The sequence below is a fragment of the Indicator indicator genome, chromosome 4 (assembly GCF_027791375.1).
Source record: "Indicator indicator isolate 239-I01 chromosome 4, UM_Iind_1.1, whole genome shotgun sequence".
Lineage (NCBI taxonomy): Eukaryota > Metazoa > Chordata > Aves > Piciformes > Indicatoridae > Indicator > Indicator indicator.
In genome coordinates this window covers 28,303,551-28,319,890 of record NC_072013.1, presented here as the reverse complement: position 1 = coordinate 28,319,890, position 16,340 = coordinate 28,303,551, and the positions used below count along the sequence as shown (strand labels likewise).

Sequence of the window (16,340 nt, the reverse complement as noted above, 5' to 3'; positions counted from 1 at the left end):
TCTAGAAAAAAATTCTTGTGCTTTTCTTTTCCTAATTGTCTATAAAACTGTGGCAGACAGCTTTTAGACAAAAGTCAGAACTGCTCTTTATCTTTCTTAGCCAGTGGTTTCAAAGAGCTGGTGAGCATGGTAACGGCATCGTGACAGCTCTGCTCGTAATTGCTGGAGACCACAGTGCATCCAGATGATTGCTTTTGGCATGCTGCAACCACACAGCAAGTACCGTAAAAAAAGAGTAGCTCTTCTCCAGGAAGGTGGGTACCCATCTCCGGACCCTGGGCAGGTACTTAAACATACATGAAAACACTCAGTCCCCTCTTCTTCTGGAAAGACGCTACCCAGTGGTCCATGGGGGCAAATTCAGGCCAGTCTCCAAGCTTGAATTTGTCACTCTGCCCCACAGAGGTGATCACACAAGAGTGATGGAAAAGTGCTCAAGAAACCCAAAACTGCCACAGCCAAACTGTTGGATTCAGTCCCAAATGCCCTCATTTATCACATATCAGCTTTGTCAGCTACTACAACTATGACAGGAACCTCATAAAGTTCAACAAGAAGCACAAAGTCCTCTCATAATACATTCACCAATATATGCTGGAGCCACCCAGGTGGCAAATGGCGTGTTATCATTTAGGTAAGAAAAACATCTGTTCTGCATTAATCACAATCATAAACACAGAAGGCCTGGGGAAACTGGGGAAGGTGTAGTGCAAGGAGGTGGAAGAATAAGACACACACCAAACAGAAGCAATACTTTTGCTGTAAAATAAAAAAAAAGAGGAATTATGACTTTTTCAAATACTCCCTTTCCACCTTGGTGAGATCATCAATGTGATGTGAAAGAAAGAAGTCACATGTTTTAGCATTCCATGTTACCAATCTGCTCATCTGGTCTGATCTCTTCTTTCCACAGTGTCCTTTCTTCAACCAAGACCAAAGCTTTGCTTTGTGCTACAGCAGATTTTTTTTTTTTTTTGGGGGGGGGGGGTGGGGGAAGAACCAACAACCACACCACCAACACCACCACCTTCCAGCCTCATTTAGAGACCACATTTTCACATTTCTTTCTGCCCTCTGAACCCCATGCTTTTGGACATTGGAACACATTGGACACTAACACAATTTCTTTCTAATTCAGCACAAAGTCCAGCATTATTCTGCCTGCTCCGATCTATCCATCTGCAATAGTGTGAAAAAGTACCAAGTTCCTTTGTTTGCTATTTACAACCCAAGCAAATTAAAAACACAGCAACAGCAAGATGCTGGGGTCTGAGTGGGAAGGTGAAAATGTATACAGGCTGCCTTGTGTCTGAAATAATCTGTACAGGGTACATGTCTCTGTTTCTTGACCTTTTTGTAGACTAGATAAATTCTGAATTATATTTAAAACCAATGTGAATGTTTAAATAAACCAGGCAAAATTTGAATAGCTGCCTACTGATGTCAATGTTTCTTCAAATGATTCTCTCCTCTCTTCTACAGCCAGAGGCTTGAAAAGAATGATAATTTTATCCCATGTATTAGTGACTGCCTGTCCTCACAGATATTTTCAGTTTGGACAGACTAAAGGAGTGGCGCAAATAGCAGGTGCAAGAGGGAAATAAAAACCAAACCAACCAAACCAAAAAGAAAAAAACCTGTGAGGAGAGGCTGAGGGAGCTGGGACTGTTTAGCCTGGAGAAGAGGAGGCTCAGGGGTGACCTCATTGCTGTCTACAACTACCTGAAGGGAGGTTGTAGCCAGGAGGGGTTTGGTCTCTTCTCCCAGGTAACCAGCACCAGAACAAGAGGACACAGTCTCAAGCTGCACCAGGGGAGGTTTAGGCTGGAGGTGAGGAGAAAGTTCTTCACAGAGAGAGTGGTTGGCCATTGGAATGGGCTGCCCAGGGAGGTGGTGGAGTCACCATCCCTGGAGGTGTTCAAAGGGGGATTGGACATGGCACTTGGTGCCATGGTTTAGATAGTCATGAGGTGTAGGGTGACAGGTTGGACTCGATGATCTTTGAGGTCTCTTCCAACCTTCTTGATTCTATGATTCTACTCATGAGAAAAAGCAACACTTTTGATGCTCTCTTCAGCTTAGCTTGATTGCGTCTTTCTTCCACACACCATTTGAAAAATAATATCCTGAACTTGCACTGTTTCACTCAAGTTCTTGGAAACAAAGGTCACATCATCAGATCACACACCAGACCAGGCTTCTCCCTGCAAGAAGTTAAACTGAGTATCTCAGAGGAAAATTAAATGGAACAAAAAATTCTGGAATAACATATACAAGTAAGAATTGTTTCCCCTGTCTCTCTTTAATTACTTTTTGATTAATGGACAAAACCAGGTGAATTTGTACCCCTGCTTTTAAAAAATACCCGCAACATCTGCATTCACTAATGACAGGAGCCTGTTCTTAAATAGGAGCCTAGCAAAATATTTCCTTGTTCCTATCCATTACTCAAAATTCCTGCATTCTCACTAAGCTGAAAATGCAGGTTTAACAACTCCATACAGTTAATAAAATACAACATGAAGGAGGCAATCATGCTGACAGACAGGAACTAAATTGGTCTTTGCCTTGACCTAGCTGTAATGCTGTCTTTCCAAGCATGCAACATTTTTCCTCCTCCATGCATTTTAGCCACAATTAAATATCTTACCTCCACAAAATATTCTCCATGTGTCTTGTTCTAATTAGGACTGCCAATTTGATAGTCCTCTGACTATGGGGCTGACTGAGTTGTGAATAACTTGGTGGCATACATCACAAAATGCCACCAAGTTATTCACAACTCAGCCCCATAGTCAGTGGACTGCCAAGAGTTTAAAAGGGAGTAAGAAATTAATTTTTAAAAAATTGATTTGGTATTTCTTTCAAACCTTAAAGATGAGTTGCAGCTGCTAACATTGTGTGAGGATACACAAGGGAGTGCAGCAGCACAAAAGCAAGGCAAGCAACAGTCAAACATTAGACAAAGTGCCTGAACACCTCCTCCTCAGAAGAAAAGATTTCCAGATGGGTCTAAGACACTCACTGAACACTCTCTAGATTCATAAACCATTAAAGAAATTACTTGGTTTCTAAGGAAGAAAAAATATTTCCAGATTAGAACTTGATGCTATCCTCCTTCCACCATCAGAAATTCTAAGATATCTTACCCAAAACCTTTTATTCACTATAGCCTGTGCCTCTCCATCAGCTACTCTTCCAACAATAGTACTATTACACACACACACACACGTTTCTTCCTGAGATCCTGAATCAATCATTCTGTTTTATACTGGACAGATGGGATGGGAATAGCTCTTCAGCTGTCTGCTAACAGCTCCACTACTACACTCGCTGCTTACTCTGTGTTCAGGGACTTTCTGTGAACTGCACTCCTGTATTGCCATGGGGACCTCTCTCCCTGCCCCTCTGGTCACTGATCTCCTTCCCATAAATACACCCTGCAGGTTGATCCCATACATAAACACTCATCCGTCTCTAACGTCCGCTTCCCCCAGCAAAAGTGATGCTGGAAACAATGGGACAGAATCACTGTCTCCTAATGGCTATCTAGAGACAAAACCTTTACATCTCCTGAGGTCTAACCTAATTTCTCCTGAGGTCACAAAGCAGCCAGAGAATTTGTTAGACGCCACCCACAACTGGTTGGCTCACACTAACAAGAAGCAAGCCCTGGTGCCTGTTACACTCCAGTGAAGGTGCTGAGTCAAACCTGGGCAGTTCCCTCTGTCAGAAGTCCTTGCACAGGCATAAGTTAATGAGTGAAAAAGGACTTTGTCTCTTGCTCCACTAGTGCTTAAGCCACCTTTCCTGTACAAACTTCAGCAGCCAATTGCTTCAAAAATAACATTTAAAATTATATCTGCAAGTGAGAAAACCATTCAAATCCTCCCCATACTTTCAAATTTTCAACTCCTAATTAAATCTTTCTGACTGGATTTGTGTACAGATCCAAGTACAGATTCACCCAGCTAGCTAGCAGCCACAATAGAAAAAACTGTAATTAAAATCTCTTGTTCATAAACTATATTGTGTTATTTTAAAGTTACATTTATACATCAGAGTTTATGAAGAGTTTAAAAATCTCAAGGCAAGACATTAATGTTTTTTATAGTGCACTTGCTCTGAAAAAATCTACACATGACTAGTTCCCCCTAACAAAACATTACTGTAGCTCTACTGGGTTGCAATTAACCTTCTTGTCAAGGTTTGTCCAGGTCTTAAAAGGATCAGAAATTATGAAGGCTTTTAAGTGAGTCTGAGGGAACTATCCAATACCTTAGACTGCAGTGAAAACAGTTCTGCTTCCAAGAATAATCATCTGTAAAAAAAGAAACCACAAAGGGTAATTGGAGCAATGATGGTGCTGATTCCTGCCTGCAGGACTCTTAACAGCTCCAGACCGTGGGTAGATTGTTCTTCCTCTCTCACTGTAGAGCATGAAACAGCATACAGAATGCTTAAATAATATATACACTATGACTAACCCACAAAAATAAAGAGTAGCACCACTCAGAAATAGGCAGTCTGGCAATTGATACCATGGATCATCCTTTTGCATCAACAGTTAGCACCTACAAATCTTAACAATTTCTAAACATTCAGACAGTAAGATCATTGCAATGTCTGGCTATTTGCTCTTTATTGCAGGTAAAGGATGGCTAAAAGAGCTCATTATCTCTTCCAAAAACTTAATCATCCTGGGTTTTGAAAGAAATTGATAAAAGGCATTACTGAATAAACAGACTAATGGTCAAACAAAGCTCAATCACTCCCACGATGCAGTAAAACTGTTTACAGACTGAAGCATCCATTCAATGTATTTCAAAATACCAGGATAAATTTCCCAGTTTGAAATTCTGTGCTTCCCACTGCCTAATAATACACAGCACAATAATACACTGCACTCTTGGGATAGTTTTATGTCTGACCTTTGTCCTTGCTCAATGTTGTATTCCCAATTATCATCCACCCACTGCAGATACTAGGAATCTTGAAACACATGAAGAGTCACTGGGCAATCTTGGTCATGTCACTTTACCTCTCTCAGTTTCATCCCCTTAAAACAAAGATAATAACCTACTTTGCAAGCCATTTTGAGTCCTACTAATGAAAAGTGCTAGGATTTATACCCCACTAGACTATATTTGGTATACAATATATGTTGTAAATAGCTGTGAATTTACAGTGTACAACTTCTTAAATTTCATGTTTCTGCAACAAAAGCTAAATTTTTTTACACATATATAGGGCCCCCAAATACTTATTTCCCATAAGTATATAGAAACATATGGAAATGTTGGGAAGAAAAAAAAAAAACTAAACGTCAATCAGTTGGCTTTCAGGAGCTGTCAGCAAAATGGTGCCATTCAAAAGTACCAGGCAAGGGCTCAGAGTCTAAATGAAGGCAGTTGCTAGAAATGGAAAAGCAACACATGGTAAAGCACACCAAGATGAGAGAAAGAAAGAACAAGTCAGTATGTGAATGAGAAATTGTGGCTTATAAGAATAGACATATGGGGAAAATCCTTCTCTGTCTAGATTTATTACAGCAACAACAAAGTTTTTAAAGAACTCAGAGTTAAAACAAAAGAACTTCTGCACCCATAATTACACAAATGGCAAACAGGCTAACCCAAGTAATTACAGGTTTCTCAGCTTGATCTCAGCACCAGGCAAAATGGGAGAAAAGATGATCTGACTTTCAATAGGTTTAATTAAAAAAAAAAAAAAGGAAAGGAATGTAATGAATGGTTGTCAATACAGAATGATGTAAAATGCCCCACGACGTTAATTTCATTATTCAGTGAGAGTATAAATTTGGTTCAGGAAGACAGCCAAATGCCTTGACAGAAAAAGCTGCAAGCCAAATACAACGGCCAGCCAGAGCTGCAGCAGCTGTATGATGTACCAGAAAAGCACAAGCCAGGGCAGCCCCTTGTACCACTGCTCTCTTGCTGGGGCTGGCCAGTAAAATGGACTGTTGACTCGATGACAACTTCAGCAGCCTCCCCTGGTTTGCTGCCACCTGCAGCCAAGCACCCAACCCTGCCAAATCAGCACAGCCACAGCGCTCATAAGATGACATCACCTCATCTTGCTGCTCCATTTGAATCCTCAAGGGCCACAGTCTGGCCAAGTCTATTTGCATGGTAATCTTCACTCAGCTGACACTCTTGAGAAAATACCAAGACTGCAAAATTCAGTAAATTACAGGTTAAAACGCATGCAAAACTTGCTACCTGGCAGGTATTAAGGAGTAGCAGAAAATAGTAAAAAATTACTACTGATAGCCTTCCAGACCCCAGTAGACAGGTCCCCTTCTATTCAGTGATTTTTCTCTATGGCTTGAAAGTCCTTATGAGTGACTGATAAAATGCTCAGATGACATGAAGATTAGAGACTGTTAAACAGTAGTGAGGGCAGCCACGCAGGATGATGTGCCGTTAATGTGTGTTTTAAATGGAGATCAGATATCTAGGCAAAAGCAATGCAAATTGTGTCTCCAGCACAGGAGGGGCAAACACCCCCAGCCAACAACAGTTCTGAAGAGGATCCAGAGGTCTTAGTAGATGAGCACTTCATGCTGTCACTTGCTTTGGCAAAAAAATCACCTACTCTTGGATATACAACAGTAAGACCCAGGCTTGGAGAAGCTGAGCAATGGGCAGTAGTGACAAGTAGTGACCCTGCTGGGCTAAAATAGTGGCTGAGGACCTGGGAGGCTGAAATTTATGCCACCATGGCTTCATCCCTACTGCAGCCAACGAGTTGGATTAAAGTGCAGCTAAAAACATCTCTACCAATCAACAAGCATCCAAATTCAGGCTAGACAGAGACATCCAAATTCAGGCTCAACTAATTTACTTTATCAAAAGAAGGCAGAGTGATGACTTAATTAGATGTGTAAGCGTCTTAATGAGACTTTTAGTACAGCAAAAAAACTGCACAAGAATATGCCACTGCAAGAAGATGAAGCCAGGTTAATTTAAATATGACACATTTAAATCCAAAAGTGTATGAAAAAGCAAAAAAAAAAAACAACAAAATAAAACAAAAAAAAAAACCAAAAAACCCCAGCAAAACATGAAGGAATGTATTGGATCCTCAGTTTCTTCAGACTTCTAAATCAATACTGGATGTTTGTCTGGAGGGCATAGTTTAGTTACACACAAGATTGTGGGTTCAGCAGAGAAGTGACTTAGTGAAATGTTACAATCTGTGATATACAAATTAGACTCTTAAACTCTCCAAGTCTATCATATTTATGCTTATTATTTTATATATATGGCTTATGAGTGTTCAGTTTTTTAAATGAAAAGTATATCCACCTACAAACAGTTACAGCCTTAAAGATAAACTTCTAGTTTAATTCAGACTCCAACAGAGTTAGATCTTATTTCAACAGGATTTCCTTTTCATTGCACATTGAACCTCTGGAAATTTACAGAGTTGACATGCATTGTGGGTTGCTGATGAAGCCCAAAATGCAATACCAGATTCAGAAAAGTACCTCATTTCTGTGAAGGAAACTAAACAGCCCTGGACAAGGAAATTCTCTTTATCATAGTCAGTCTACAGCAGAAAAGCAAGAAAGGCAAGTGAGAGATAGAAATAAGGCTTCAGAGCATCACCCCTAGGAGCGAGAAAACAACCACCTCTCAGTGCAACCAGCAAGTCACTAGAGTGACAGTGATGCTTGTCCTGCAGGAACACGAGCAGAGAGACCTCAGAAGGTCTTCCTGGTTACCAGCATGCTGTGGTAAACCAAAACAGAAGGTTTCAAATACCAAGAGACTGTATATTAGCATCATTCCTCTGTTGTCTACTCTTGACACTGGAAGCCCACCTGGTGTCCTGGCAAATGACCACTTCTCTTGTCATCCCCTATAAAGCCCTTTCTCAAGGCCCAGGTCTCCCTGTATGCTGCGCTCTTGACCCAGGGGAGAATGGAGTGATGCAGGTGATCTCCTCAGTGCCTGAAGGCTCTGAGGAGTGAAACTCAGCAGATGAGAGCAGTAGGAAACAGCATCAGAACAAGTAGGTCTCTATAGCACCGAGACCCTTGTTATTATAGCCATGGAAAGGCGCAATAAAAACATGGGAAGGATATCCAAATTGTGACCTATTAAATTACTATTATGGATTACTGTCAAGGTGATGTATTCAACAGGGTACACTGTGCTTCAGCTAAAGGTAGAAACCTCATTTTCATGCTCTAATCCCTCCACCTACTTCTTCTATTATCACCAGGATTGATACTCCCTCAACGAAAAAAGTTCCCATGTGCAACTAGTTATATATGCTTAATAACTTGCACTTATTAAAGATAAAAAAGGATCAGAATTATAGGCTTAGTGAGGATTAGCTAGCATAAGTGCATATTTCTGCAACTACTACACTTTTTATAGCCCTGCCACACTCTGAGATAGAGTTATTTCATTATATAGAGTTATATAACCATAAAGAGTTATATCACTCGAGGCATTACAGCATTGTTCCAGACAGACTTGATTATCAAAGTCTGGGTCTATCAAGTGAAAAATAAATAAATAAAGTCCCAACTTCACAATACTGCTGTGCCATTTCCTGATCCCATCTGTTAACAGCACAGGGTCCTGAGTTGTAGGGGCCTCATTTAATGCATTGCATCCTAATTCAGCATTCCATCAGTATTCACCAGAACGTCCCAATCCCTTCCAGCAGGTGACAACGCTGATATTTTACTCAAAAGACATTCAAGATAACCACTGTGAATCCTAGGCAAAAAAATTTCCAAATTTACCTAAAGGCCACGTTTTTTTCTTCACTGATGGTAACAAAGGGAATAAAGCCATTGCACAACTTGGTGTCAGTCTCTTTTTCTACCCTTAAACTTTCAGCTCAGTACAATCTACAGCACTCCTGGCTTCAAATAGTGTTAACATTTCAAGTGGCCCTATCTGCCCTTCTAATAGGTAGGGCCCAGGAAAACAGCTTCATTTTTTTCTGTCAAATAAACATAAGATTATTACCACTATATGTCTTTGGAGAGACTGCAAGTCTTCAGATGTGTTTTAAAGGTCATTGGGTAACGACAGAATAAAAGCACAGCAAGTTGATAAAAGCATCCAACTGTGATGCTACAATGGTACAAACATTATATAAAAAAAGATTCTTTGGGGTTTATTCTGTAAAAGAAAATGCATAATACTATTTTTCATATCTTTGTAATGGTCTTCCACCTCTGCTGTGTAAGGCATTCAGTCAGGACACCTTGGGATCTGGCCATCCAGCACCACAGGTAGCAACCTACTGCTTGGTACTGAACTGAGATCAGACAAAGGCTCATATTACCAAAGAGAAGCAGGAGGAGAAAGGAGAGACCAGACAAAGATAGTACAGGTCCTTTGTCATAAAATAAGGCATTGGCCCAGTGACCACCAAGCACAGCCATCATTTCCCGTGACATCTCCTGCTCCATCACTAATTCTCACTCCTCTTCTTCCACATTGCCACCACCAACAACTCAAGCAGCCACTGACTCAGGGCACTACAAACCGTACATCAAGTCAACAAACAGTTTTCTCCTTACCCTCCAGATCTGCGCAATTGCTAGTGGTATCTTAACCAGGAGTGAACATAGCAACCAAGTGGCTGATGTTTCCCTTCTGTCATCATCTTCACTGCTGTTACTTGAGATACTGGGGTATTTTACACTTTTGCATGGTTAGACGCTTTTTAAGTAAGTTTCCATTTACAAGGATACAACAGTACTTTTTTTGGTCACAGTGATATTGTCTATATATCACAGACCTCCCACACATTACCCAGCAATAATACCAGCATGGGTAACAGGAAAACAAGTCAGTCAAATCTTTAGTGTCAGACTGCCTGTATCCTCTCAGAAAATAAGGGGCTTGATCTCTGCCTCTATATTTTATTAGAGGAAGGTAGCTTTTAAATATCCCATTTCTCCAGTTTTGGTTTTAGTCCAGTAAGTTTTGACAGCTTTCTGGACTGCAACAAATTCATGGTCTCCTGGGTGACCCAGGAAAATTTTTCATTACTTTCACTCCCTTCTGCAAATAAAATCTGCTCCTCCTCATTCTCTTTCTCCTCCTTCTGACAGCATTAGCACACAGCAAACAGTGAGCACACAGGTGAGCAGAGACATCTGCCGCAGTGCCCCAGACCTCTCTAACTCCCTTGGCATACACGGGGCTAGTCCCATGATGTCAACTATACCTTTTTTTGTACTGAGTCTGTAAACAAGCATGGGTTTGAGCTGATATTGGGAGAAAAATAATCCCACCTCTCCCTTGCCATGTGCTTTGTAGTAAGACAACAATTTTTTTTGTATTTGTATGTCCTGTTTTCACAAATATGACAAGCTCCTCAACACTTTCTGAACAGTTCTGCAGCCTCAGCACTGGGGCACCACTCCCTGTCCCCAAAACTGCTGCTCCTTTGCAAGAGCTACACAAGGTGCCAACTCCATTGCAGGCACTGCAAGCAGATCTGGCAGACACAACCATTATTTCCAGGAGCCACCCTGCAGTGTAGATACACCCATGTTATGATTTATATATCAAATCCTTCTACCTCGTAGGAGTGTGATATACTGAAGCTTCACAACAAAGCAACATACCTTCCAACAGTGCAAAATATATTGGTACAGAGAGATTATTGCATAATGGCATCAATATTTTATTTCTATTGAATTTTTTATCTCAAATTTACTGTTCCCATAAGTAACAGACAGTAACTCATCTGCAACATAGTTACTTATGTATTATGTATTGCATGGTCCTGGCTGAATTTCTGAAGAAAAATCATTCTTTTTAAAAGAAAAAGGGGGAAAAAAATATAGCCCTTTCAATGACAAATCCCAGCACTCAAAAGCAGTATTTTACTCAAATGCTTTTTACAGAAGTTTAAAAATTCTCCACTAAATTGTAAGGCATATGTTTACCAATCTCATAATTCAAAAAGAAAGTGGCCTGACAGCTTCTAAGTACATTGTAATGTTATCTGCAAGGACAATGAATTATGCATCTCTCACAGTACTAAGGGACAAAACAACTGTGATCCCAGCACCAAGGGATCCCACAGATCCACCCAGCTGAGACACTAAGGGTAATGCAACAGTGTTGTTCTCCCATTATTGTAGCAAAATGATGCAAATATTTGAATATTTTTTTAATATATGGAGAATATGAAAGATGAGCTCTAATTTATTCAAAAAAGAAAAAGAAGAAAAATTGGGTCAGTGGCTTGCAGTTATGGAGTTTGTTGGACATATTGATCAATGTTAATCAATACTTAGTCAAAGCACCCCAAGTAAATTCCTAAAGACTCCAATTATACACTTTAAACGTACTCAAGAGATGTGGCTGTGCTGCCTTCTGTGGTGTTTTGTTTTGTGGGGGTGCTTTAAAGTGTGACTTTGACAGAAGTAAGCACTCTTTAAATACGCAGTCAAACCCCTCTGGCTACTGACGATAATATTTTGCAGCGCTCATAGTTAGTTCCTGCCATTATAACTAATGGTACCCTTCACTGGAGAACAGCAGTACACAAGTTACACACCTCACAGCTATTCCTCTTTCCCATAGGAACATATATTGCTCCTATAATGGATTCCAGGTGAATTCTGCTCCTCCTCAGCCACAAGACAGGGAGGGGAAGAGCTCAGCACCCTAGCATATCCCTGCCTGCCCAGGGAAGGCAGGAGAGTGGGAACCTCCCATGCCAAGAAACCAAAACCTTTCAACATTTATGCTTTTGGGAGCCACTTTCAATTTATCTTCCCTGTCTTTCCATAACCATCTCATTCCTCCTGCAACAAAGTACTGCAGAAACTGGAGCACAGGCACATTGGTTGTTGGCTCATAGCATCAGAGAATGTTTGGGGTTGGAAGGAACCTTTAAAGGTCATCTAGTCCAGCCCCCCTGCAGTCAGCAGGGACATCTTCAACTAGATCAGCTTGCTCAGAACCCTGTCCAACTTGACCTTGAATGCTTCCAGGGATGGGACATCTACCACCTATCTGGGCAACCTGTCTCAGTGTTTCACCACCCTCAGTGTAAAACAAAAGTCTTCCTTTATCTAGTCTAAATATCTCTTTGTTTTAAACTATAACCCCTTATCCTGTTGCAACAAACCCTGCTAAAAAGATTGTCCCCACCTTTAAATACAGGAAGGCTGCAGTAAGGTCTCCCTGGAGCCATCTCCTCTCCAAGCTGAACAACCCCAACTCTCTCAGCCTTTCTTCATAGGAGAGATACTCCAGCCTTCTGATCATTTTGTGGCCCTCCTCTGGATCCACACCAACAGACTCATGTCCTTCTTGTGCTGAGGGCTCCAGAGCTGGGCATAGTATCTCAGGTGAGGATACATCTTGCTAAGATACACCCATATGAGATACTTCTCGATTCTCCCAGAGAGAATTAAATGGCAAATCCTACAACAGCATCCTTGCAGAAACTGGCTTTTTCCTTGATCAGCTCCCACTACATATTATATACACTGCAGTCCCATGCCTCGAGACCTCTACCGTTAAAGTCCTTTCAATTAAATAGTATTTATCCTAAAATATTCAGATTATTTCCAGGCAGAATAATTTAAAGTAATGGAGCCAAAAGTGAATTAAAGGAACATCTGTAGTTTGCTAACTAAATTGTTGAGTTAGTAAAGCTTATGATGGCTGTGAAGGTACTCTGATACCAGGATCTTACGACTTCATGGCTAATATTCTTTAGACAGAAAAACTGTCATATTTGGTGTTAGCCCAAAAAGAGGTCTTTCGTTTTACTTTATAAATCTACTTTTCAGTTATCCAAACACATACAGTATTACCTAGATCATAAGAAATTACTTTAAATCCTGTTTGCAATCAAACACCACCAAGTTTATTCTAAGCCAGCTTAGAGCACACATGGCTCTCAGTGAGAAATCAAGCCTTTTCCAAGCGTGAAGAGAAAAAACATAGCAAGGATTTAACCGTCAAAGGAGCAGAAGAGATGTGGATGCCACAGCATAAATGCCCTTCTTTATGTAAGTGCACATCATTTTACCCAAAGCAAGAAACATGATCCTGATGCAAGACATCTTACAACCAAAGCAAGAGATACTGCTAGATCCTGCACACTGCTCCCCACCACTTCTCTCTTGCACAGCACTACAGATCTGGCCATGGTTTGTTAGGTGACAAGAGCATGGCACAATTCAACAAACACCATCACGTACGGGTCTTAAGTTACAACCAGTAACAAAGGACACAAACAGGCTGTTTCTTTCACATTTCATATCCAAGAGTGAGAAATGCTAACATCTCAGCATAAAGAAGATGAAGTTGTTTGGTTTTGTTCTGTGGGTTTTTTTTTCCCAAAAAACCTTCTTTTTGGAAGTTCCCTAGGAGAAAAACCTCCCAAAACAACACAATATTAAAATGACTGAAACCTGTAATTATTAGCATATGCCACTTGTAGTGAAGAAGATCTGAAATTACAAAGAGATAGGAAGGCTTGTGACTCCAACAAAACATTGTTAGGGAATTCTCACTTGTGATGATTTTTATCTTCTATTTTTAAGCAATAATTTATCAGACGGGCATTGAAAGTCTGACAAGTCACAAAACATTTCCTGAATTCAAAACACAGATCACAAGTATGATGTGTCCCTGTCACAGGACTGAGCTTAAGCATGTACTTTATCATTTACAAAAAAATAATAGCATATTCCATATTTACCTTTTGTTGAATCATCTTCAATTGGTTGTTTGAACAAAGTGATATCCTTAAAAGTGCACAAGAACAAAACCACTTTTTCATGTTCGTTTCTTATAGGTGCAATTTGCATGTAGAACCAAACTGGGGTTCCTGAAGCAGAGAAAAATGTGACATTAGACTGTGGTATAGCACAAACACAGAATAATTCATCATTTATATGTAGTTTAGGACCACACATGTAGTTTAGGACCACATCTCAATATTTATACATCTTCCAGATCTTTCATTTTTACCTTCTCAAAGGAAAACAAACAACATATTTTCATTTTCACAGCTTCATTAATATAATTAGATTATTAGCAGAGACAGGAGGTTTTATAAAACTCCATTTTGAAATAAAATACACTACTCTTCCCTTCTTGCTCAGTTTTTTCCCCAGAATGTCTCACAAACTTAGTGTCAGCAAGGTAGGAGAAAAAAATGGATGGATGCTACTTTTGATTCTTTCTTCATGTAATATGAACCTATCGAATCCAAAACTGATGGCGTACACAGTGAAATGCTCCAAATTTGATGCTACTCAATTATTCAAGTGGACTTCAGCTAATTCAGACATAGACTTTAAATGTCTTATCAGGACAAATCAGGAGATTTCATCTCCTTTTTGTGTTTCAGGTCATACCCTCCACCTCTTCATCTTCCTGTTGAGCAGAGCATTCTCCCTATGCAGTTATCTCTATTTAGCTTTTGAAATAAATACAAAATATTTTTCATATCCTACCACTTATCAAGCAAACAGTGAAAAAATGCCTACAGTGCTGGAGTGGCTGGCATGCTTTTGGTAAATCCTCACTGCTTACACTATGGCTCCCACAGGTGCTCAGGAGCTGAAACTGGTCTTGCTTCCTCTTAGGCTGAACACACATGGCAGGTCCCTATGTACAAGCAGCTCTTCTCTGTAAGGGGAAAAATCCTACTTCCTAAAAGACATTAAGCAATTTCCTTAGAAACACCATGTTTGGCCCTACCATGACATTTATCTGCTAAGACATGAATCTCAGGGATACTTTCCATTCAGCAAAGCTCCATGTCCATAGCTGCATCCCCTCCCTCCTAAATTTGCACTATACACACACTCCTACACACTCTGCACTATAAATGCCTTCACAGTCAGATAATTACCTTTGGGATTTGATGTGCTTTCAGACAGTTGATACAACAGCTTTTCTCCTGATCTGCCTGAATGCCAGCCTGAGACCTGACACATTGAGACAAGGCACTTGTCCACTGTTGCCCACAGGAACCACTGGCCCCCTCAAATTTTCTCTAATGCACCATGTCTGGGAGCTGTGCCAGGAAATGTGGGATAGATGCCCAGAGGGCAATGAAACCCATTTGAACTAGGACTACTGTGGAGACTATTAAAATCCACAAGGGCTAATGACAAAATTCAGCATTATTGAACTGGGATTAAACCAGTAATTGACTAGCAGTAAACAGGAGAAGTGGGAGAGATGGGGGACTGCTTTTCATGATAATTCCAAAGCCATTATGCCTATCATTTGATTATCTCAATTCTCAGTTGCTAACCCAAGATAAAAGACATCTTTCATAACTTCTAAAGCAGCAGCTCTCTGGAGTAATACTGTACTTGAACTTATACCTGGCAACTCATCAGCACCCTTTGAAAAGTTCTGAAGGTAAGTAGAGAAAATAACCTGTACAACAGCACTGATAAAAATCAAAGAGAGATATTTGTGCATGCCTAACATGGCTGCTGTAAAGCTAGGTGGGTAAAGCTGAGAGTGTGTGTGGGGGAATGCAGTAAAGGAAAAGAAAGTTGTAGCAAACTTTCAGGTCTGAACCTGAAACCTGCAAGCTGGGTTAAAATGCCACAGCATGCAGTATGAAGCCTGCAGTCATATGGATGTTGTAGATAGTATCAGCTCTTAAAGATCATCTCTGTGAGAAAGGAAAGAAGGGTGGGAAAGCAACCTGAAAATCTCTGAATTTCTCCTTGTCAAAAGAATAAAGGAATGGGTGAGGGGAAAACACAAAGGTTGTGCCACGGCATTAAAAATACACAGCACATCTGGACCTGCAGTTTGAAAATGTAGGTGGGTGGGTGGTCTGAAAGCACTGCAAGCTTCATGCAGTCTTTGCAGGTGATAAACACATGTCCTTCCACAGAGGAACTGCTTACATTCTTTATTTCTTTATCTGCTCCAATATTCAGCCTGAAGGAAAAGCAAGCAGTTTCTTGAAGGACCTTCTTTTGTAAGACTCAGAGTATGACAAATGTAAGCAAAGCCTGGACAAACCAGCTGCTGAACTGGAGCCAAAAGGTGAGCCTATTAACGTTAGCAAGGAGTTGAAGTTGGCCTTTGGGTGACGGAGAAGGAAGCTGGCAACAGATGTTATGGATGGGAACTGACTCAAGCCTGAAATGAAATATGAGTAATTTTCCATAAAGTCCTTCTGTAATCCTGTATAAGTTATGGAGCATAGGCTTGGAGATCTGGGCAAAGGTGAAGATTTTATTAAGGCAACTGCAGCTCAATAAATCTTTGAAGCATCATCAAGCTCCAGCAGACAATTCACAACCCAAAGCAAAAAGCAACTGGCTT

At 40.5% G+C, this 16,340-nt stretch overlaps 1 protein-coding gene across 1 annotated transcript in view; it reads right to left on the bottom strand.

Moving 5' to 3' along the window:
- The window catches only part of KCNH5 (potassium voltage-gated channel subfamily H member 5), a 154,723-nt gene that overhangs the window by 113,933 nt on the left and 24,450 nt on the right, over positions 1–16,340 (bottom strand). The window contains exon 4 of the mRNA XM_054400289.1: positions 13,735–13,863. Within this exon, the coding sequence (XP_054256264.1) occupies positions 13,735–13,863 (129 nt within the window). The remainder of the gene's footprint in view (positions 1–13,734; positions 13,864–16,340) is intronic.